Here is a 22,400-nt window from a genome sequence, read left to right as displayed (position 1 = left end):
CTGTGAACAGAAAGGTTTTTTGTAGTAGTATGGGTATTCCTCCAGAGCCCCTCATGAATCCAAAAGTGAAACATCCTATCATGACCAAAGCGTTTCAAGAATGAGAAGGTGGAGCCTGACAAGTGAGTCTCTTGCCATAGGAGTACAGAGTGTTAGAAATGTTTGGCGTATCAGAGCACTGCTGTACTTTTTATACAGTCTAGGAGTCAATTGACATTCCATGTCATGACTGTGTGAACCCCCATGAGATCGTTAATAATGTAGGACGGAGCATTGTGTCCTTAGGGGGTAATCTTTCTCGCTGATTGTGAGGGTAATTGAACCAGTGAGTCTTAGTATGGGTCTCTTTTGTGCAGTGCGGGGCTCGTCACAGACAGAATGCAGATAATCAAACCGAATAAGAGTACAGTTGTTTGGTACACAACCCAACTCCCAGCTAACCCCACGTACCTTCTCCCCCAAAACATCATTTGCCCCAAACTTCCTGAACCAACAACATAGAAAGAAAGCAAAATGTTAAATGTGAATCTTCTCGTTAGTTTGAGTAGTTTAGATATGCTGCTGCTGCTGCGTTCATGCCCTCCCTTCGCAGGGATCATGAGGTAACATCCTTCTTTGTCGTGGTGTTTTGGTCAGGCAGGCCATCCCCGAGGCTCCCATCCCCGATTGGCAGAGTCTTTTGCCTGCCGATCAAGCTCTCCATGATGGCTCTCCCCTCCTATCCAGACGTGTCAGGGGAATTTGAGACCCCGGTGTCTTCTCAGATCTGGTATGCCACTGCTGCTTGTGTTTTACCGTAGAGGACTGCAGAGAGATGCACAGTGCCGAGCAAGTGCCAGGGTCTAATCCAGTGGCTCACCCTCTCAACGGTTTCTCAGTTGCCCAGTCGATTGTTGGCTGTCTGCTGCATTCTGAACTTGGAGCCCAACCTTTCTAAATAACCCTTTTTAGTGTGGAAAACCTTTCTTTAAAGTATTAGTAAGCCACCATATGTAGGCCGTGTAGCCCACAAGGTAGGGAGCATGGTATTTAAAAGTTGGACATGTAAAAATATAATGTTACCATGTCCACAGAGTGACAAGCCCTTAAACCTATTTTCACTGTGGAAATGTCTGTCTGTCCAATGAGAAAAATAGAGGGCAGATTAAAATATGAATTCTGGTCTCTTGCTAGGAAAATGGTTGAATTACTATTTTCAATATTTATTATTCATCCAGTTCAATGGTGAAGTCAGATTTTTACTAAATATTTAGGAGAAATTACTTTTAGGAAGTAACATTTTCCTTGACTGACGCTCCTGAAGGGTAATTTGCATTGGCCTGACAGCAACTGCCCAGCCAGTGCTTGGCCTTAATGGTGTGTGTATACTGCTCACAGAAAAAAGAAACAGTGGCTTGGGTATGAGGAGGTGTTTTTTACATCCTTGATGGAAGACCAGTAGAATGGATCCAGGAACTGAATGACCTTGTAAAGGGCATGTTGTTCTAGAAGTAAATGTAAGGTGAGACTTCAGTAAGGCAAGCCTTTGTTCGCTCAGACATGCTGCTCCCAAACCCAATGGGAGGAAAGCTATCCCTGGAACATGTTTTGAATAACAACAAAGGAGGAGCTACTCATTTCCTTGAGCACATCTTTGAATTTCAGGATTAAGGTGCACTGTGGGATTGTTTTAAGTAAAGACAACAAGAACTGTGGAAAAAGTGGATAGGGTCGCCCCAGGGAATTTTAACCCTATTAATTACTGAGGAGAAATGAGTGAACTTTACTCAGTTGGCAGTGCTAGTTATGATTGTGGCACCCAAGGAACCCTCGGTAAAAGGCCTATGAGGAGGCCCGAAGTGCTTTACCTCTCCCACTTGAACCAAGGGCAAGTAGTGGATTCAAAGGGTCAGTTGGATGATCTCCTGTGTTGCTATAGGAACACAACAGCCACAAGAGACCTTTTTCTGGTACTGCCCAGCTCACCAGTTGCAGCTAGATCTGGACTGGACCCTGCCGTTGGCCCAGCTTGAGTGACTCTTCACCCTGTGGCTTGGTCTAACTGAGCTTTTTCTATAAACTTTCAAAAGTTGGTATTTTTAATTCTTTTTGACTTCCAGCCACCAGAGGACCGTAACCAGCCATTAAAGACGATCAGACCAAGGCTTAACATCATTGGGCTGGAGAAACAGATTTTCCTGCTTGGAGCTAATCTGTAACAGCATATCCTTTTCAGCAGGCCCTCAGCGATAAGGTATCCGGGCTCATGAAACTTATTGTCTGATACAACCTTCAGCCTTGTCCCACTGGAGGATTCTGAGCTCTGTAAAAGGGTCTAAGTCCGAACGTAGAAATCGCGACGGTACAAAGGCACAAAAAGTATTTTGCCAACGAAATGACGTCCCTGCGTGTAAATTGAAGATTCCCGTTGGGAGTTCAGCTTCAGCGAGACATCGTACAATGGCTGTCCGACTCCGAGATGACTTCCTTAGATACAGCCTGGAGAATTTGGACTTCCATTTCAGATACTAGGTCCTAAAGTGAAACATTTGACCGGGACGAACCTGCTTGGTGAGAGAGACTCATTCTCCAACGCGGTCAGCCTGAAATTACACCTAGGTCCGCTTTTAACACCCGGGAAGAGGGACTACTGATTGGCATTTTACTTTTTCTTGGCACTTTTTCCCCTAAATCTTTTAAAATTAAATGTACGGGTTCTCTTACTTCAGTGTATTACAATAACCTCTGTTCATAGAAATTGGTGTGGGATTGTTAATGTGTTGTGTTTTTTTACATTTGTAACTATTTTGATACTTCTACATGCCTTACACATTTTCTATAAGTTAACCCTATCTGTTCTGTGCCATGGCTACCAGGGGTTAAGCTCAGATTCAAATTATTGAAACCTTTGCCTTGACCTAACAGGTTAGGGAACTAATTGCTTGTTGTGGACTACCATCAATTCCAATTAATAATTCACTTTCTAACAATACTAAGCAGACTGAAGGACATTTTGGATAGCTATGATACTACATACTCATGACCTCAAATTGCCATTTTGGAAGTTTGGGCCATGGATGATTGTCTGTGAATACAAGGAAATTCTTCTAAATTGCCATTGTTGCTGTCCTTCCTGCTTTCAGGTGGAGTGCTAGTTGTTTCTAATTTCTATTAAATAAAGAAGTTTGTGTGAGACATTCCTTGCTTTGTCTTGGAAAATTGGCAGAATCAGCAATGCCCTTCTGCATGTGGTACCTAACCAACACGAAAACATTACAGTTTAGTATAATGTAAGTTACAATTTTCAAACTGGTGAGTCAAATAAGCACAATGTAATTATTACAGTTAAAAATAATATGAAAACGGTAAAGGGAATAGAATTGTGAGTTTATTAGGGTCAACCTACACTTGAGTGGAATTTGGTAGGGGGTGGCCATTCAGCCAAGTTAAAATCCGTCTGTAGAGACTGTGATACTTCCCCTTAGGTCAAAAAACTGTAAGCTGGAGCCATCAGGGTTACAGAAGGATGGGTGACTCTTTTACAGTTCACCTATAGCCTCTATCCGTGAGGTCAAAAGCAAACGTCCCAGGTGGAGAAAAAAAGCAAAATGTAGCTGTTAACACTGTATTTACTTTGGTAGGCTTGGCACTTTGTACCTGACTGCCAGAAATGAACATTTGCAGTAACAGCTTTTTTCAAAATGTCTGTACCTTTTTCTGAGGTGCTTCAAAAGTCCCAAAACTTTCGGGAAAGGTTTCAACTCATGTCCAGAGGCAAAAATCCAGTAACCACTGGCCTTGTTGCTTTCTTTTCGGTGTAGATTCAACTGTCGCTGTCCTTGAGATTCCTTAAACTTTCCTAGCTTTAGAAAATAAGTTCCACAACACGTGCGTTGCTTCTAGTCAGGACATGGACCCCGAGTTAGGGGCTAGCTTCAATGGCTCTTTGAGCAGTTTTTAGAGCCCCAGTGATTCAGGGTTTGCTCCCACTCGCTTTCACCATGGAGAGACACACACAAGATGGTACACTATTTATTAAGACTTTAGTCATAGCAACATCCTAATGTAGTGCAGATACTCTGTATGGATGTAACTATCAGGTCTATTTGATTATTTGCTTGATTAATAAAACCATTGCAAATCTTGTATAAAACAAAGACGTAAAGCACTCTATTATAATATTAACATATTTTCCAAAACAATACTATTTGAAATATACAATAAGAAGCGGCAAAAAAGGAAAAACAGCTATACAACCTCTCTAGGTGCAATAGCGCCATTCCTTCATCTAAGCTAAAGTAACAAAATTGGTTCTAGGATATTCTCGGAAGCAATGGCACTGGCAACGTACTATTCAATAGGGATACAGTATTTTAGTACATAGTGTCCAGTTATGGTACATTCCTAGCTGCAGAACTCTGGCCAAAAGAATGACTGTAATTTGCATTTTGAAGTGCCATTGCGCCTTTGCTCAGCTTAGTTTATATCCGAAGGCTGATACATAATGCAGTGTGCATCTTGCTAGCCTCTCAGTCTGACCTGCCTTTTTTCCATGATAGATTTCAATTCATTTTCCCTTATTTATGAAATGTTCAGGCTGCAGCCCTTTATAACCCTCTAAACATAATAACACAATTGCTTACCCTGGACTGGAACAATACAATAATACCACCTAGTATTTTTCCTAATAATTGATTTGTAATAGCTACATTGGCCACTTTCAGTTTGATGAAAATAAAGTGTTTTGGTGGGTTATATCTGGTGGGAACAATTCAACTAGTAATAAAGTGTTCTTGTCTTCCCATCCACCTGGTACTGCCCTTCAGATATTTCCTCAACTGTGGGTTTGTATGTTTTTTCTTGTAAATTGCTGTGCCTGGGTCAGTAAGAACTTTCCGGTATGTACAGTGTAGATTGAATAGGGACAGGTGACAGGTTCTGAAATTGCTTGTGATATTTGCAATGCAGAATGATCTTGCTCCTAGTCTTTTCCTAGATTAGGGTCAGCAAACAGATTCTGAAAGGGCTTCTTGCATTGTGCTAGTCGCTATGCTTCGACCGTACCTACCTCCATGGTGAAACCAGTTCAAAATCCTTTATTTCAGCTTCTATCGTTCTGATTCCACAGCCAACAGCTTTTTCTCTAACGTCTGGAGATATTGTAACACTGCACAGATCAGATAATCGTTTTCCAGGTTACAACAAGCTAATGCCACCTCTCTGCATGACATTATCCTCTATTTGTTGAATTTCCTTCTTAGAATTGCCCATCGGTCTTCCAAAGTAGCTTCACACAGACACACCATGTGAACAATATATTCAGTCCCTTGTGCACAGAACGTACACTTGATATGCCCTTCTCCATGGTGGACAAAGCAGTACAAAAGAGGGTGGTGATGGACGGAGCATCTGAACCAATCTAACACTCACACCCTGTCAACAGATCTGGGTTTAATCCATCACCGTTCTTTAGCCCACTCTGCCACCCCAGTTCAGACATGGCCATATGCAAATCAGTCTGACCCTGTGCCTCATGGGAACAGTCCAGCTCGAACTGCCAAGCCATGCCTTCCCTAGACCGGACTCAAGCTTCCTAGGACCGGTTTCTAGCAATACAGCCGTCTTCAGCCAGGCTTGCTTGAATCCAGTGGCAAAGTGAGCAAGGGACTCACGTCTGAGCATACCCTGCCAACTTATGGCGAACAAAGCAGTACAAAAGGGGGTGGTGATGGACGGAGCATCTGAACCAATCAAACACTCACACCCAGTCAACAGATCTGGGTTTAATCCTTCACCGTTCTTTAGCCCACTATGCTACCCCAGTTCAGACATGGCCATATGCAAATCAGTCTGACCCAGTGCCTCATGGGAACAGTCCAGCCTGAACTGCCAAGCCTTGCCTTCCCTGGACCGGACTCAAGCTTCCTAGGACCGGTTTCTGGCATTACAGCAGTTTTCAGCCAGGCTTGCTGGAATCCAGTGGCAAAGTGAGCAAGGGACCCACGTCTGAGCATACCCTGCCAACTTATGGCGAACAAAGCAGTACAAAAGGGGGTGGTGATGGACGGAGCATTTGAACCAATCAAACACTCACACCCAGTCAACAGACCGAACTGCCAAGCCATGCCTTCCCTGGACCGGAAAGAAGCTTCCTGGCTGAAGACGGCTGAAATACCAGAAACCCGTCCTAGGAAGCTTCTTTCCGGTCCAGGGAAGGCATTGGTTTGGCAGTTCGGGCCCACCTAAACACTAGATTGTCAGCATGCAGCACGTTCGAGAGTTGAATCCCTCCCAGTTTTGGACCTTGACTATTAGTCTTGCTTAGGATCAATGGAATATCAGAAAGAAACAGATTAAAAAGGGTTGTAGCAAGCACACATTCCTGCTGTATATCTTGTGTTTCTATCTCTCTCGACAGATGCAAGCCGTCCCCCCAACTTGACCTGGGTCCACGTGTTAGATTTTGTGCTGAAGCGTGTTTTCCTGCAATGGAATATTTAAACATTGTTCTTGGGCCATCAGTATGTTGTTTGATTCTGATGAATCCATTAGGCGCATATTAAAGTCCCCTGAGATTATAAACTCAGATTTAGGAATTTTGATTTGTACTCTCATAATTTTGTCTACCAAGCTTTCCGAAAGTTCAATGCTCGACTTCTTATTTGGGTGTATATAGACATTCACTATAGTGATGGTATTGGTAGAACCTTCTGGCCGAGCAGATACCAGTTGCATGACTTGAAGACCTTCTTTAATGCCTCTGACCGCTTTGCTTTCTTTTGCGAGGTCAAGCGAGATGTAGATTGTGAGGCCCCACTTGTAATGTCAGTGTTTGAGAGCCTTGGTCGCGGTGACAAAATAGTTTGAGAAACCGTATATTGGCACAGAATCGACTGCCCATGTTTCCTGTAGTAACTTCACTTGGAAAGTTTGGAGGAATTTGTGTCTCGGATCATCCATTTTGCCAGTTAACCCGTTAATGTTCCAGGAATTCACCTGGAACATATTGGCCTCTGAAGATCCTTTTCCTCATCGATTTATCTAATTTCATTGTGCTTACCAGTTACATTCAGCGCTTAAGGTAACCGTCCACAATCTCTATCAAACATTGTTGAAGATTTCAGGTTTGGATCCATTCACTCCAGTTTTTTGTTGTAGTTCATTCTTGGCGACTTGCTTCAGGTATTCATCAGGACATAATACCCTCTTGTTGACTAGCCAGGCTGTTTGCATTTTTCCCTGAGTTCTGCACATGAAAAGGGATAACCAGGTAACAGGGGGTTGCCCACCAGACTTGGGGCTCATGTTATTCATTTTTTATTTCAGCCATGTGTTTTGAGGTACATGTATTCACTGGGTTTCCTTTGGGGACTTTAAGCTAACTCTCCTGTCCCCATTGGAGGCTGTGGAGCCTGTCAGCTCCTTACTTTGTCCAGTCGATTGAACTCTTTCCAAAAGCTGTGGTGAAGAGATTTCTTTATTTGTTCATCACTGGTCCTGTCCTGCTTGACTGGCCCTTGACCTTGTTGTCTTTGTTGGCGTCCAGCCGTGTGTCTGGGGCCATGTCCCGGAGTCCCAGTTGAGCTGTTGGCATCATATTGGGATGCCAATTCAAGCTGCTGACCCACGCACACAAGGGTCTACACAACCAAGGACCCACTTATATTAGCAACCGTCCGAGCTCCCACCAACCGTCAAGAAGACTACGCTCTGCCTCCATTTAACTTACCCATACTTCCTGTATCTACCAAAACGGAAGTGGAGGACTCTCCTTCTCTCACATCACAATAAAGACCTGAAACAGCCTTCCCAAGCACCTCCGGACCATCACCTCCCTTCCGGAATTCGGACTGGCCTCCAATACATGCAAGCGTCTGGATACACTATCCGGTGATTAGTTGTCCTTTATAAATCCTGAGTGATTGATTGCTTCTAAGTTATAAAGGGGACCCTTACATGCTGTATTAAAGAATAGATATTCAGCTATTCGCTTGGCTGTTGGAAGTTTTTTATTACGACCTTTTCTCTTCTTTCCTTTATTTGCTTTAGAAGTTGTTTGGGGGTTTTGCCCCACAGCAGGAAATTCAGTGTTGCGGCAAAGGTTGATTTACTTCTTCACCTCTCTTGGTCCAAAGCCCATATTTGATATTTTCTTAGATTGTTTTGGTGTCATTGTTGGTCCTCATCCTGAGGTGCTCCTATGAAACTGCTCTCCATCAGTTGTTTTTCTGGATTGTCCAGGAGCCTTCTTTGGTTAGTTCAATTTCAGGCTAAAGTACCTGGGTTGTGCCCTGGGCTAAGGAGCTCAGTTGACCAGAAGCTTCCTTTAACTCTTTAAAAAGCAAGGTGAGGGTCTCCGGAAGGTTCGCCAACTTTTCCAGTATTGGCGAGCAGTTACATGTTTGCCTGAAGCCGGGTGCTTCTGATAGTGCTCATTTTATCAGTTTTATCAGTTTCTCATCAATCCCGAAGACATACACCGCCAAGGTGTTTAGAAGGCTGATCAGATGATCCATTTTATTTGCTTGATAGTTCATTGCATCTACTGATCATTGGAAAGTTTTAAGTTTGGTTAGCTAGCTCCTTTTGTTCTGTGTATTGTTTCCAGGTACGTCAGTTCTGCTGAATGGTGAGGTGTTTTTAGCACTTTTGCATGAGGCCATCATATTTCCCCACTCTTCAGTGCTTAAATATGAGATGTCCTTTGCTTGAAAAGACATGTTACTAATCGGATGAGCCCCCCCTCTTGGGCGGCTTGCTTATTTTGGCAGACACAAAGTTTTTCCGTTCCAGTCGGGTAATCCATCTCCTCCACAGAGCTGTTGTTTTAAGGTCTGCATGAGGGTGGTCAGGGCCTCCCAGCTTTACTGTTCAATGCTCATGTATCAGTTAATGTTTCTTGTGCGGCCTCCTCTTCCTCCTATCAAAGAGTTTAGGGAGTGTGATGACTTTACCTTGTCATCCCTATTTGGGGTCTGTGTCATCTGATTACTGCTAGCCTGATGCTCCAGGCCCGATGAGTGCTCGAGAAGTGGTTCCCCAAGCTTTTGCTTTTTTGTTAGCTTGGGATGCCCAGCGGTGCTCTTACAGCTCTCTTTTGTCATTGTTTCCAATACGCCCATGAATGAGCTGGGACCCTCTGGGCTAGAAAAATTCTGTAGGTCCTTCATTAGGTGAAAGGCACCTCTGCGCTTTCCCCTGTTGGTGGACAATTTCTGTTGGACTGAAAGTAGAGGAGAGGTCAGCAATGCTTTTATTGCTTGGGTAGATTGCTGCTCCTGCATCCTTCAGAAATTTGAACTTTGCTGTGATTATGGGCTGAGAGGAGCTGGATTCAAAGTTCGGCCGTAGCTTTTCTGACATTTCGACTGTTCTGGATTTTTGAGTGGCTTTTGTTGTGTCCAGCAATAACTAGGTTGAGCTCCTGTCCGTATCAGCTCTCCTTTTCTCTGGCACTTCAAATTTGCCACATGAACCCGGATTTTCTCAGAACGAATGTTGCTATAAAATGTGCTGGCAGTGGTTGCTGTTTGTGTACAGAGTTAATTAGTTTAGCTTGCTAGTTGCTATTTGCATTGTTAGCTTGGTTGCTAGTCTCTGTATTAAACCATGTCAGTTTCTGGGAAATTTTCCAGTATTTTCCTTCACTAGGGGAAACTGCTTCCTGGCAGAAGGCGTACCAGATTGCCAGGTGATTGTCTTTGTCAGAGACCTTGTCTTTCTCAGCCTGTTTCCTTTCCCTTGCTGCTGGGCCGGGTGAACAATGGTCAACAGCAGTGAGCAAACAGGCTTGACCCACCAACAAGCAGCAGAGGCAGGAGGGTTGGCAGGTACGACTTGCGACCAGCGAGACGTAGATGAAAAGGACAATAAATAGGGCAGTGCAGCCCCATGCAATAGGGGCTGCCTGGTAAGACCCCTGGCATGCAGGTGCGTAGGAATACGGATGTGTTCTGATCCAGGCATAAGCTCTTGGTAGCAGTGCGAGTGAGCTCCGGTAAGGCAACAGCGAAGCATGGCAGGTCAAGATAGGCCGGGCGGCGTGGCAAGCGTGCCACATGTAGGCTCCTCTATGAGGTACAAGTTGCACTGACTTATCGTCGGATGCCTCTGCACTGCCCAGAGAGATAGCAACCTATTACCTGACCGACACGCTGCTCCTCTGTTATGCTCCAGCCTCTTCAGGTCTGTGCTGCAATGTTGCAGGCGGCCCCATGCCTCCCGCTCTGCTCCAGAGGACTAGTAGGACCAGGGTCCTAGGAATTGCTGGGGCCCCTGCCAACCTTCGCTCGATCCAACATGGATGCCTAGGTACCGGCTGGGCCGCTGAGCATGCCACGTTTGCTATGAGCTGTGCAAGCCATATCCTGTGTTCGTATTGGTTGTCAGTCAACTACTGAGTAGCTTCTTTTTCCACACACCGCCACATCCACTTTGATGTAACCAGGAAAATAAAATAGTAGAATTGAAAGCAATTATTAAGTAAAATATTACAATGAAGTGCAACATTCTGATGGTACTTCATAGGGTTATTGCATTGAATAATGGAACAAGTGTTTGTTTCATCAACCACCCTCCTAGCCAATATCTAAGCTGACTTACTACCAGAAGTGCCTGTCGGAATTTCTGGACTTTCTTTAGCCCACACACCATTACTGAACAACAGGCTTTTTTGTTAGGTTGAGCCTAGCACAGCGCATAGCGCTGTTCTATGGGAGGCTTCTTGTAATCACTCTTAAATTCTTCTTGTGGGTCTGACTCCTCCCACATATTGGATTGGCCTTTGCATGTGGCTTTCAATAATGAAAGCTCGCAAATGGCCAAGGCGGGCGCATGTCCCACTTATTTGTTTAATGGTCACTCCCACAGCCTTTTGCTGTCGGGAGCGAGCAGGGGCGCGCAGGGTGTCAGCTGCATTCCTCCCTGTCCACAGTGTTTTGCCTGCGGAAGCAAGCAGAGCCTCCTTGTTTATCTTTACATTCCTGCCACGTGCCTTCCTTCCTTCCCTCCCCGCCTCCCTTCCCTCCCCGACTCCCTTCCCACCCTCCCTGCCTCCCTTCCCACCCTACTCTTCGCTCCATGCACCTCCAGCAACCCCTCTATTGCAAGACTTCTCCGGGATGGAGGTACTAGGCAGGCCACCCAGTTGGCCTTCTTTATCAGGTACAGTGGGGAATGAGCGCCTCGCGTTCAGCCTTCTCCTCCTCTTGGCGCCCACACAGTGCGCCAGGCTGCCGTGGGAGGTACAGCTGTCCATCATTCATGCCACAGAGGGGGCCATCCACCCTGATGACTCTCAGAGGAGGCAGTGCGTGCCACTGCCGGGCTGGCCTGGCTGACTGTACCAGGAGCCCCAGTTGCTAACACTGTGACCACGGTCACGGGGTGCATTGGGCAGTTTGGGAAGGGGAGGTTTGTGCAAGATGGTGACCCAACCCCCAGCTGTGCCAGTGATTGAACACGCAGTGCCTCTGTGCCCCCGCTGGCTGCACCGCAGACAGAGGAGGAAAGCGCGAGTGGGCATCCTTCACCATGGTGGGGCCCACTCCTAGTGGAGCACCTCCACATTCCCCCAGTGATGGGGTGATCGGTCCAGCGGGTGACTGAACTTCAGGGCCTGTCGCATGCTTGGGTAGGGTTAATGGCGCGTGGCAGCAGGGTGAGATTCCCGTGGCACCTCCATCCAGCTTGCATGTGCTCTGAGGCGCTTGTGTGATATTAAGCTGTATGGTCACATCCAGTGCTAATGTTTATTAGGAACCCGCTGCGGTGTCTGCCTGATGGGATGAGCACCTGGCCTGGGTTAATGATGAGGGCATTGGAACCTTAGGAGGGTCCCTCTCTGTCCCTGTCTATGCTCGGGTGCTCTCTGGGTGCAGTATATAGCTCCTAATCCTACCTGGTCCCCCTTTTCTCTATTGGCGGAAGGGAGCATGGTACGATTAAGTAATAATTGTAAAAGAAAGTATCGATTTTATGAACGGCGGGCGTGCAGGCGGGCCTGTGCGCTTCTTGCCGCCTCTTCATGAACCTACGAATTCGGCGGCTGTGCCCCTGTTTAGCCTGTGCTGTGCCTCCTGCTTGTCCCAGTGGAAAGGCGGACATACTTTGGTGGGAGCACCTCTCCAGAATGGGCAGGCAGATGTTTGGGGTGGGTGCCCTGGTGTTGGAGGGGGCTCGCGTCTCTTGTGGCTGACGACAATAAATAGATGTAAACGCCTGCTCAAAAGTACTGCCTGACAGTTATCACGGTGTTTAATTTATGTAAATTTATTCCAAGCAGCTCCTGACATATGGGTGTTGCTTGTGGTTTCAGCTCATTTGGTGCCGTTCAAGAGAGGTTATTGCATATTTGGCCTCACATGGTTTCCATGTTCTGTGTAATGCAGTAGTATTGACCCGGCGATCTGACGTCAGTAGCCGCTTGTGCGGCACCTGGGGGAAGGTAACGCGGTACCAGATCGATGGAGCCTTTGATTGTACGTCCTGGCATCAACCAAGGCCGGGCCAGAGGCTGCCTAACGCTCACCGGCTGCTGAGGCCTGGATTCAGGGTGATAGATGCCCCTGTTGTGCACAGCTGGCCTTTGATTGGGTACAGTGCTGGGCGAAGCCACACTTTGCACTCCTGCTCTTGAATTATCTCTGGGCCCAGGTTGGAGCGGGGCTTCTGCAGTCGGCTTCTACACACCTATTGGGGTGGGGGAGGAGGGGGGGGGCCTGGGCGTGGGCCCAGGGAGCACACGCCAAGGGCTGGCCTGCTTACAGGGAGTGTAACTTCCCTTCTGTGCATTACACAGGGAGAGGGTTCCTAGTTTCCTTTTTCATATACCTTTATGTTAAATTGCATCTCTTACCAAACTTCCAAACACCTCTGGCAAAACACTTATAAGGTCCCAGGCGCGAGACCTATTGGCTATGCCAATGCTTGTTTTGTATTATGAGAAGATCTTTCTGTCACTGTGAGAAAGTTAAGGTACCCAATTCCAGTAGATCGGCCCATACTGGCTCTGACAAGCTATGGCCTTCATTAAGTATGTGTACAGTCTCTGCTCTGATGAATCACGTCTCTGAGGAAGTTGAAGATACTTCCCTGCCTAATACTTCTCTCCATGAATACACTTTTCTGGTTATTTTGAAAAGAGCAGGCCTGGCAATGATTGATGTCAAATGCAAGAATGAACCAATTAATCTTGTTACACCTTCACTTTATTCAATGATATAGTCATATGATTGCATATATAAACAATTGATGCAAAACCATAAAAGTGCGAAGCAAAAGGGCAGTTCAAAAGTTATAAAAAGATCAAATCCATAAAATGCTAATGAACAACATCTACGGCACATTAAAAAGATTACGTAAAAAGATTAAATTCATATGATAGAGGAAAGATGAGGGGCAATCAGGCAGAAGTTGCGATTGTACAAAATTCACAGAGATCTTATAAAATTCACAGAGGCCTTATAAAAGTTAATTTACAATCCTCAGCTGAACACGAGAATGCTACTACCCTAGCACTCAGGCTCGAATACTCCAGGGCAGGTATTTGGCCACAGCACAAACATTGGATTCTTTGGTGTCAATGCGCAACACCTCATTGCACACTACCTGACCCCAAGTAATCTGCAGATCGGGAGAAGCCAGGCCTTTCTCAGTCTGGCATATCCAGGGCAGAAGAAAAAGAAGTGAGATAGTCTCCTCGGCACAACAGCCCAAGGCCGAATAGTACTTTCTTTTTAAAAAAAAATTTTTTTATTGTGAGATACAGACACATACAAATATACAGTCACCTTCTTGTTGCTCTCACATTATTTTAACTTTCTACCCGTGCACCACCCTCCCCCTCCCTTTCCCCCAGTGCTGCTTTATTTCTGAGTGGGTTCTAATGTTACAATTTTAAATATACTTATTCCATACATAATTCAGGCTGAATAGTGCTGTCAGTGATTTTTTATTTACATCTTGAACAAAAGGTCTGTAGCGGTAGAGTGCCATGGCGGAATATAATATGCAGGAGTCTAGCAGCCTGGAGCAGTAGAAAATCTAAGAAGCGTTCAAACTGGCAATGTGTTTTAAAATCTAAAAATGCAATAAGTGACACTGAGTCCTGCTGCAGAATTCAAGACCCCAATATGAGCCCAAAAGGCACCCGTACGTGTCTGTTTAGAAAGAGGTGAGCAACCCTCACAATCACGCCAATAGGCTTCTTAGCCTAATTGGGCCAACATGCTCTTAACATAAAAAAATACTTTATTCTATGGCCTTCTTCTGCTACAACTATGTCCCTAAGTGCATCATAATACGTAGCAAGCGCTCAGGTGTATTTGAGCCATCGCCAGAACAAAAGAGGGCATACCTGTGCGCTGGAAAACATTAAATGAATACCCATGTCCCACCATAGGGAGAGCAGGGTTGTGCTTTTCAGGAGGGACATCAGGGATCTTTAGAAATTGTTCTTTGCCACACTTAGCGATGCCAGATCAGATATACCCCATAGTTCAGTCCCGTAAAGGGCACTACCTTCAGCTGTGGCCCTGTAAACCTTTAAAGCTACTGAAATAGGTCTTGTCTTTTAGGAGCAAAACAGCCTGAAGATGCCAGATGAACGATGACTTTAAATTTAAACTGCTTTTCTTGTCTTTGGGGAGCCTTTGCATAGACTTGGTTAACCGTATCCCAAAGTAGTCAAGGAGGAAACCTTATCAAGATTATTTCCCTCAAGGATAGTAGAGCCCCTAAACGACCGGTGTTGATTCATAGTAATACATTTAGTTTTTGTGTGATTAATTATCAACCCAAGGCTGTCACAAAAAATAGCAGAAATGATCAACAAGGGTCTGCAGGTAGGCTGGTGTTTTAGAAATCAGTAGGATATCGTCTCCAAATAAAAGCAGGGGGGGTTTGTGCATGCAACCCTTGAGGCATCATTTCCATTCTCATCCAGATAGACTACCACTTTAAAATAAAAGCAAAACAAGGTAGGGACTAGTACACATCCCATACGCCTTTACAGACCCAAATATGTTCAATCAGCAAACCTGGGCTTAAGTATCCTGGTGCAAGCGCACAATGATACTGTGCAGATCATGAGGGACTTTTTTCGCTTTCAATGTTTCCCATCATTCTTTTTGTCAAAAATATTTTTATTGGTTTCAAAGGTAAGATAGTACACAACAAAACCAAACTACAGAAGTAGACAACAATGCATCATATATGCAGAGAGTTACAGAGAGCTAAAGCATCATATACAGTTTGTATACTAGGACTCGACAAGCCAGTAAAAAGCTCAAAATGAACCTCCTATAGAGAGCGGGGGGGACCCCCACACCCCCGGCACCTTCCCGACATGTCAGGGGAGCCAATGGATTTTCTAGATGTGAAAAAGATGGAGTGCTCGCAAGCGTGGCCCACATGCAAACAGAGGTAGTCCATCCGATAGGTATTCCACAAAAAAGGAGCCCATATATAGTTGAACCCCTTCCTTGAGTCTTCCAAAATGTCCGCCATTCTTTCCATCGCCAGAGTGCGCCACAACCTGGCATGCCGTTGGGTAAGAGAAGAGGCCTACATTTTCTTCCAAGCAGCCGCCACAGCCTTCTTAGCGGCCAGAGGCACAGCCACATCACGGAGCGATCCCCTGGTGTTTGGCTCTTCAGGATGGGGTCCCTAATCCCCAGGAGAGTGTCCTCTAGTGTGTCTGGGATCGGATATCCCAGAATTAGTTTGATTTGGGAGAGTACCTCTTTCCAAAAGAGCCTGCAATGCGGACATTCCCACCACATATGTTTGTTAGGGAAGATACTGTGTAGCTTCTGAGGCTGTAGGTACCAATTGCACATCATTTTATAATGAGCTTCCCTTAAAAATAAGGAATGATTATACTTGGAAATGTCTCTATGCAGGGTGGTCCATTTGTTCATCTCTAAAGGGGTGGCTAAAATTGAGTTCCAGAACCTTTGGTGTCTAGGGGTGTGGTGCGAACCCAGACCATATGAGTGAGTAAAGGAAATAGATGGTCCCCCTTGAAGAGGCTCTGGACTGAGCAAACTTTTCGATCGGAAGTAGCTCCCTAGTGGCAGCTTGTCATATCTGCGGTTGGATAGCCCAATGCTTAAGTTACGTGTAGTGATACTCTTCCGAGGGCTGAAGGTGAAAGGCTTTGGCACATTCTACGAAGGTCTTCAATTTCCCCTGTTCAAACAGATGAGAGCATGAGACATCCTCCCTCCCGCCAGGCCTCAAATGACCCCTCCCCTAGCACCGGAGGAAACTCTGGGTTGAAGTGGATGGGTATGTATGGGGAAGGGAAGGTGGTAATGGATGTGGATCTAGTTAGCTCATCCCAGACCCTTAAAGTGGTCATTCCAATGAAGGTCTCGTTAAAGACAAACCATCTTAGTGTATGGTTCAGAAAGGCCCAGTCAACGCTGTCAAAGGCCTTCTCTGCTTCTAGCGAGAGCAGTACCGTAGGTATGGCTTTCTTCTGTGCTTTCTCAATAATGTGCACCACCCTCTGAAGGTTATCATGGGTTTGCCTCCCTTTGATGAAGCCCGCCTGATCTGGCTGCTCGAGAAACGGCATAATATTTTCCAGCGCTATAGGCCTATAAGAGACGCACCTAGTGGGCTCTTTCCCCTGTTTGGAGTTAACGGAGATCAGAGCCTCTCCCATAGAAGGGGTCACCTCCTGCCTTTCAGCTATATCGTTGAAAAGCTGCACCAGATAGGGAACCAATTCCGGCGGGAAGGTACGAGGCCATCCGGGCCAGGCGCGTTTTGGAGCTTGCGATAGTCTATCGCTTTTTGGACCTCTTCCTCGGAAATGGGAGTACTTAAGTCTTCATTTGCAGAGGCCAGGACCTGGGGTAGGTCCAGAGCCTCGAGATAATGGTCCTGAACCTGTGCGTCTAATGAGTCTGCAGTATACAAGGAGCGATAGAATTCCCCAAAGGCCTTGGCTTTCCCTATTTCACTTTGGTGAGCAGTTGGCGTGCCAATAGGGATCCAACCTGGTTTCCCCCCTTGTAGCTGCACGCTTGCAAGCGTAATGGGGTCTTTTTAGCCCCATTAGTGTAAATATCCTGGAGCTTCCCCTTAACCTGTGTAGTCGTACGGAGGGATTGGATCGAGGGGTTAGATTTGTGGGCATATTCAGCCTTTCGGAGCTCTCCCTCAAGGAGAAGACGCTCCTCCTTATGTTTCGATTTGAGGGTGGCGTCTAGTTCAAAGCACTTCTCCTGTATAATTGCCTTGAAGGCGTCCCAGTTGTTGGCCAGAGTGGTTTGCGCCTGGTCGTTAAAGTAAAAAAACTCTGTGATTTCCTTCCTTAACTCATCCCTTAGAAGCGATCCCTACAGAGGAAGTTGGGAAAATACCACCTAGCAAGCTTAGAGCGCAGGGTGGGCCAATCAAGAATCAGCTCTAGGGGCGCATGGTCCGACAGAGAAATCGGGTGGAACTGGGTTCCCGCTAGTATGTGGAGAAGGGACTGACTAATGAATGCGTGGTCGAATATGTAGTATGTCCTATGCGAGCGCGAGAAGAAGGAATAGTCCCAGGTCGTGGGATGGGCATTCTTCCAAGCATCCACCAGTCCCATCCCCTGCAAAGTTGCCTTAAGTAGTTTGCTGAACAATCCCCCCTTTCGCCCTATGGGAGTGTGTAGTGTCATGGGATGGGTCATGTGGCCTCTTGCAAACCCCTCCTGTGTGGCTAAAAGAAAGCTGAGGAAATCATGTTGCCCTGTGTTGGGTGCATAAGTCGTGGCAATAGTGCACAATCTACCCAGTATTTCACCCCTAACCATCAAGAACCTCCCCTCTTTGTCCGCTTTATTGTTGTAGAGAAAGGGGATTGAGGTGTGAAAAAGAAGCGCCAGCCCATTTTGTTTGGTGTATGCTTAAGAGCGAAAGATCTGTGGGTTGGCCACATGTTTCAATCATTGTTCCTCTTTACGTAGGAGGTGTGTCTCCTGCAGTGCAGCTATTTTTATGTGGTGGTCATTTAGGAATTTCCGGATTCGTTGCCTCTTGTTAGGGGAGTTAGACTCTACGTTCCACGTCAAACAGTTAACCCCCATCAGTAGACATGAAAACTTGGTAGCTTGACCCCCTACTCTCACTTCCTTAAACTTTGCCCGCAGTGTTCCTCCCCCTAACCACCTCCCCTTTCCAGCAACCCGCTAAAAAAGAGCAAGAAGTACAGTGACACCAAAACAAAATGAACCTTTATAAAAATAGACCGGAACTTTGAGCTCAGAGTTTTCATTCACAGATGAGAACCTCATTTCGAGCAGTATCTGGGGCAGACCAAATTCCTCCTCCAAGGCCCATAAACAGCTCCGTAGGCACAAATAAACTAGTAACTAACAATCTCTTTGAATGGTGTGGATGGCATGATGACTTCGAGCCTTTCCCCCTACCATCTCATTTCAAGAATCAGAGTGTCTGAGACCAGGCTGTAACTATCTCAGTGACCCTGCTGGGCCCGTGAACCACTGGACATCCTGGTTGGCTCAGGCGGATCAAAAACCTCTGAACGACAAAGGTCCAGGGCATCGGGGGCTGGCATTTCGATACCCAGGATATCCGCCGTCTCATCTAATTCCGTGCAGTGATAGTTCTTGTACTCCAGTGTAAAGGCTAAAACAAAGGGTGAGGTCCAGCAGTATTTCACCTTACGTTCTCTTAAGGCTGCAGTGACTGGTCGGAACTGCTGGCGCTGAGCGAGTGTGGCTTGTGCCACATCCTGGTAGAGCGAACTCTGAGTTCTGGAAGGACACCTTATCATGAGCTTGAGCCTTCTGGACGACCAAATCCTTGGTTTTAAAAGAGCTGAATTTCGCCAGCACGTCCCTGGGTTTTCTGGAATCTCCTCGGGCTCGAGACCCACACTCTGTGAACTCTCTCTAGTCATACCTCCGGTACAGAATCTCCCAGTACTGTTGAATAAGTCCCACCATAAAGGCCTCCAGATCCTGGCCCTCTCATCCTTCCTCTCACACGTATATTATCCCGACTGGAGCGATTTTTAAGATCTTCACATCGGAGCACCGTTGCTTTCAACTGAGCGTGCAGGTCATCGGACTGGGCCTCCAAGGGTCTCACTCGTTCGTCTAGCGCTGACTGCCCCCTCAATGGCGGGGGAGAAGAAGGAGGAGACCTTTGTTGGCTGTGCCTTTTTGATTGGCATAGGGGCCCGTGCCTAACGCTTGTTCGGGGTGTCACCACAGTAGAAAATATCGTGGGGTACCTTGAGTTGTCTCGGCCCACCAATTCTGCACTCCTGAGTTGACCAGGAGACCTTTCCATATTGGGTATGAGAAGCCAGTGGGGTGGAGGTAAGGTGTAGCGGTGACCAGGGCACGCCATACTGAAGTAGCGGGTGTAGTTTTGGTATCCCGCAGCTTCTCGGGGCGATCAGCCAGGGACACCCGCCTAGGACGGCTGATCTAATTGCAGGTTGCTCTGCATTCAAGACAGGGCCCTCATTGCCCGGGTACCCTTGTTTTGTTACTAGTACCTTCTTGTAGTGTTTAGGCAGGCACTCGGGGTCAGCTTCATCAAGGGTGCAACGCCCCCCAGGGCTTCATGGGGACGCCATCGATCAGCGGCGCAGGCTTCCTGTTAGGGGGCAAGGGTGTCTCTTGCATCCAGTGTCACGCACAAAGAGCCACTGCGTGGTGGGTTGTTGTTTTGATCGAAGTTGCATCCGGTTGGCCATGATGGTTGGCCACGCCCCCTCCCATCATTTTTTACGGGGCTCCCAGTCAAAAGCAGACTTCTGACTCCATAAACACTAAATAAAGATGTGACTTCTGTAGGATGACCATCTTCCAGTAGATGTTAAGAAGTCTAAAAACTCATCAATGGTACTCTGGTCTCTTCTAAAACTGGCTTGAAAATTAGATAGGGCATTATATTCATCTATTCAGAGATCAACTCTGTCTAAGACCTGCCTGCAGAAGACCTTGTCCGTCACATCAGTACAGCATATTGGCTTATAATTAAGGGTGAAGGCTCAAGAACACTTTTTTATAGACGGGGACTATTTTAGCTGCTTTCCAGCTAGTGGGAATTTTAGCACCCTCTAAAATTGCTTTGAGTAATTTGTTAATATAGCTGGCCCACTTGTCTAAATCAGTGCAAAATATGTCCCCTGGGATCCCATCGGGTCCAGCACCTTTACCAACGGGAATGCAATTGATAGCGTCTTGGTTTCTTTTACATCAAATGTTAGACCGGGGAAAGAGTCATTGAACTCCATGGGAAACAGTGAGCTTACCGCTCCTCATGTACCAAGGAAAAATCAAATAAGTCGGAAATATGTTTTTTACGTTGTTGGTGGCGCACCAAAAATAGAAGTCCAAAGTATAATAAGTATGAAAATGTCCTTTATTTATTTTTGTCCATAAAAATACAGTTTATCAATACGAAATATCACGAGTTCAGCCAACGCGTTTCACTCCTTACCAAGGAGTTTCTTCAGGGCACTGAGGTTCTTTTTTGGAATGTTGTATTGCAGGAGTTTCCACTGTTGGTACGTTAATTTTTTCTGTTGATCATATAGGTCTTTGGTTCTTTGATCACCCAGACATAGTCCTTAATGAGCTGTGGTTCCTGTTGTCCCTTATCTATGGTCTTGTTTTCTCCTGTTCTTGAAATACAACGAGTGGTCCACTATCGTTTTGGATCAGGATTCCCTGTGATACTGTTGTAGCGTTGTTCGTCTTCAGAGGTTCGGCATGGCTGGTTCCAAGCTCGGAAATATGCTTAAACCAGGAGTCGGAGTTAATTGTACTTGCTAAATAGGACGTCCCACTTTGGCACCCTTTGGCTACAATCCCCCAGAACCTCTTATCATCCCTGGTCGTAACTGTCTAAAATAAATCTTCCCAGGTTTGGGTTTCCCAACTCCTTTATGCTGTTACCTGGACCTGCTTATACATTTTCCTAGCTTGTCTCATGTCATTTGTGTTGCCTTCTTCAGTGGCAAAGCGAAGTGTGTTTGTAGCCTGTCTACGGCCCTTACTATACAATGACTTGCCAGTTTTAGGTGGGATTGATCCCTGATATATCTTCCCATGAAAGCATTAGCCTATACAATTGAAAAAATTCACATGTATGGATAAAACAGCAGAGTTTCTATCTTTCTGTGAACGTCGTATATCTAGATTCCGCAAATCATCTAGGAGGGCTTTATCCATAGTAACTCTGCATTCTAGATCCAGTTCTACCTTAGGCCATTTTAGTCTACAGCTATTGTTCGATGGAGACGAGCCAATGGAAAGTGAGAGGGGAACTCCCTTTGAGTAGTTAAATGTTTAAGACAGTGTGCAGTGCATAGCATTATAAAAACTGTCCATTCTAGGGACCACCCTAATGTCAATTAAACGCCACAATTAAAGGGTGATTAGTATATAGTCGATCCTACTAGATTTATCTTGTCGATTAAAAGAGGGATGTGCTTGCAAATCAGATTTTGGGTGCCTATCGCCGGCCCTTAGCCTAGATGAACAACTGCGTTCTAAGCATTGTTTGAATTTGAACGAATGTGAAAGACCATGTACGGTATTGCAGTGTTTGAGTCCAGAATTAATTGTTGCCCCAGTCTTTGTCCATATCGAATAGATTCTGTGATTCTGAATTGTATTGGGATGCAAATCATTGTTTCACTGTAATGGCCATTCAAGGGGTTAGGAAATCTTGGGGTCTCAGAAAAATCCAACGTTTTAACTTTTTACTAGAAGATAGTTGCTATCCCAAAATGATTGAGGTTTTTAACGCCATCTCTAAAGAAACTTAGCTCAAAAGTAATAAACACTATTTTGAAGGTCTAAAGCTTGCGCCAGTATTTTACAATTTTCTTTTCTGGTTATCACTGCTTTCAACAGTGAAAAACTACATGAAGCCAACAATGAGCTGCAGAAGAAACGGGCAATTATTGAAGATCTGGAGCCACGCTACAACAACAGCTGTGAGTTAACTGCCATTTATGGCTTATTCATTCAGCTTTCACGGTATATTGCACAGTGTGAATGTGGTGCTGATGGTTATGTAAAATCACAAGAAAATAAGTTATGGGATGCCACAAGAAATTGACTCTTCAACATAATAAATTCATACACTTTAATCTGTGAAATTAACTAGCACTCGCAAACTGCAGTTAAATAAATAACTTGTTTCTTTTTCCATTTGTAATTATGAACAATATGGTTAGACGTGGCTTCTTTTATAAGATAGGTATAGCATGCAAAATCATTTTAACAGTGTTTGATTATCTGTTTCTCAAAAGCCCTTACTCTGTGTGTTTTTAGTCTTTCTGGACCTAAAGCAGTTGCCTCAGCAGTCTGGCCAGAACCCCTCTAAAATTAGAAGAAAACATTCTCCAGTTCATTGTCCCAGAAAAAGAATTGAGCTGCC

At 45.6% G+C, this 22,400-nt stretch overlaps 1 protein-coding gene across 3 annotated transcripts in view; it reads left to right on the top strand.

Annotated features, from left to right (window-relative positions):
• HOOK3 (hook microtubule tethering protein 3) overlaps positions 1 to 22,400 on the top strand; it is a 1,014,571-nt gene that overhangs the window by 809,482 nt on the left and 182,689 nt on the right. For all 3 annotated transcript variants that reach the window (XM_078676339.1, XM_078676338.1, XM_078676340.1), the window contains one exon: positions 21,872 to 21,954. In XM_078676339.1, coding sequence (XP_078532465.1) covers positions 21,872 to 21,954 — 83 coding nt within the window. The remainder of the gene's footprint in view (positions 1 to 21,871; positions 21,955 to 22,400) is intronic.

This window comes from Lissotriton helveticus, chromosome 2_1 (genome assembly GCF_964261635.1).
Source record: "Lissotriton helveticus chromosome 2_1, aLisHel1.1, whole genome shotgun sequence".
NCBI classification, from domain to species: domain Eukaryota; kingdom Metazoa; phylum Chordata; class Amphibia; order Caudata; family Salamandridae; genus Lissotriton; species Lissotriton helveticus.
This window is presented reverse-complemented; position numbering and strand designations above follow the sequence as displayed.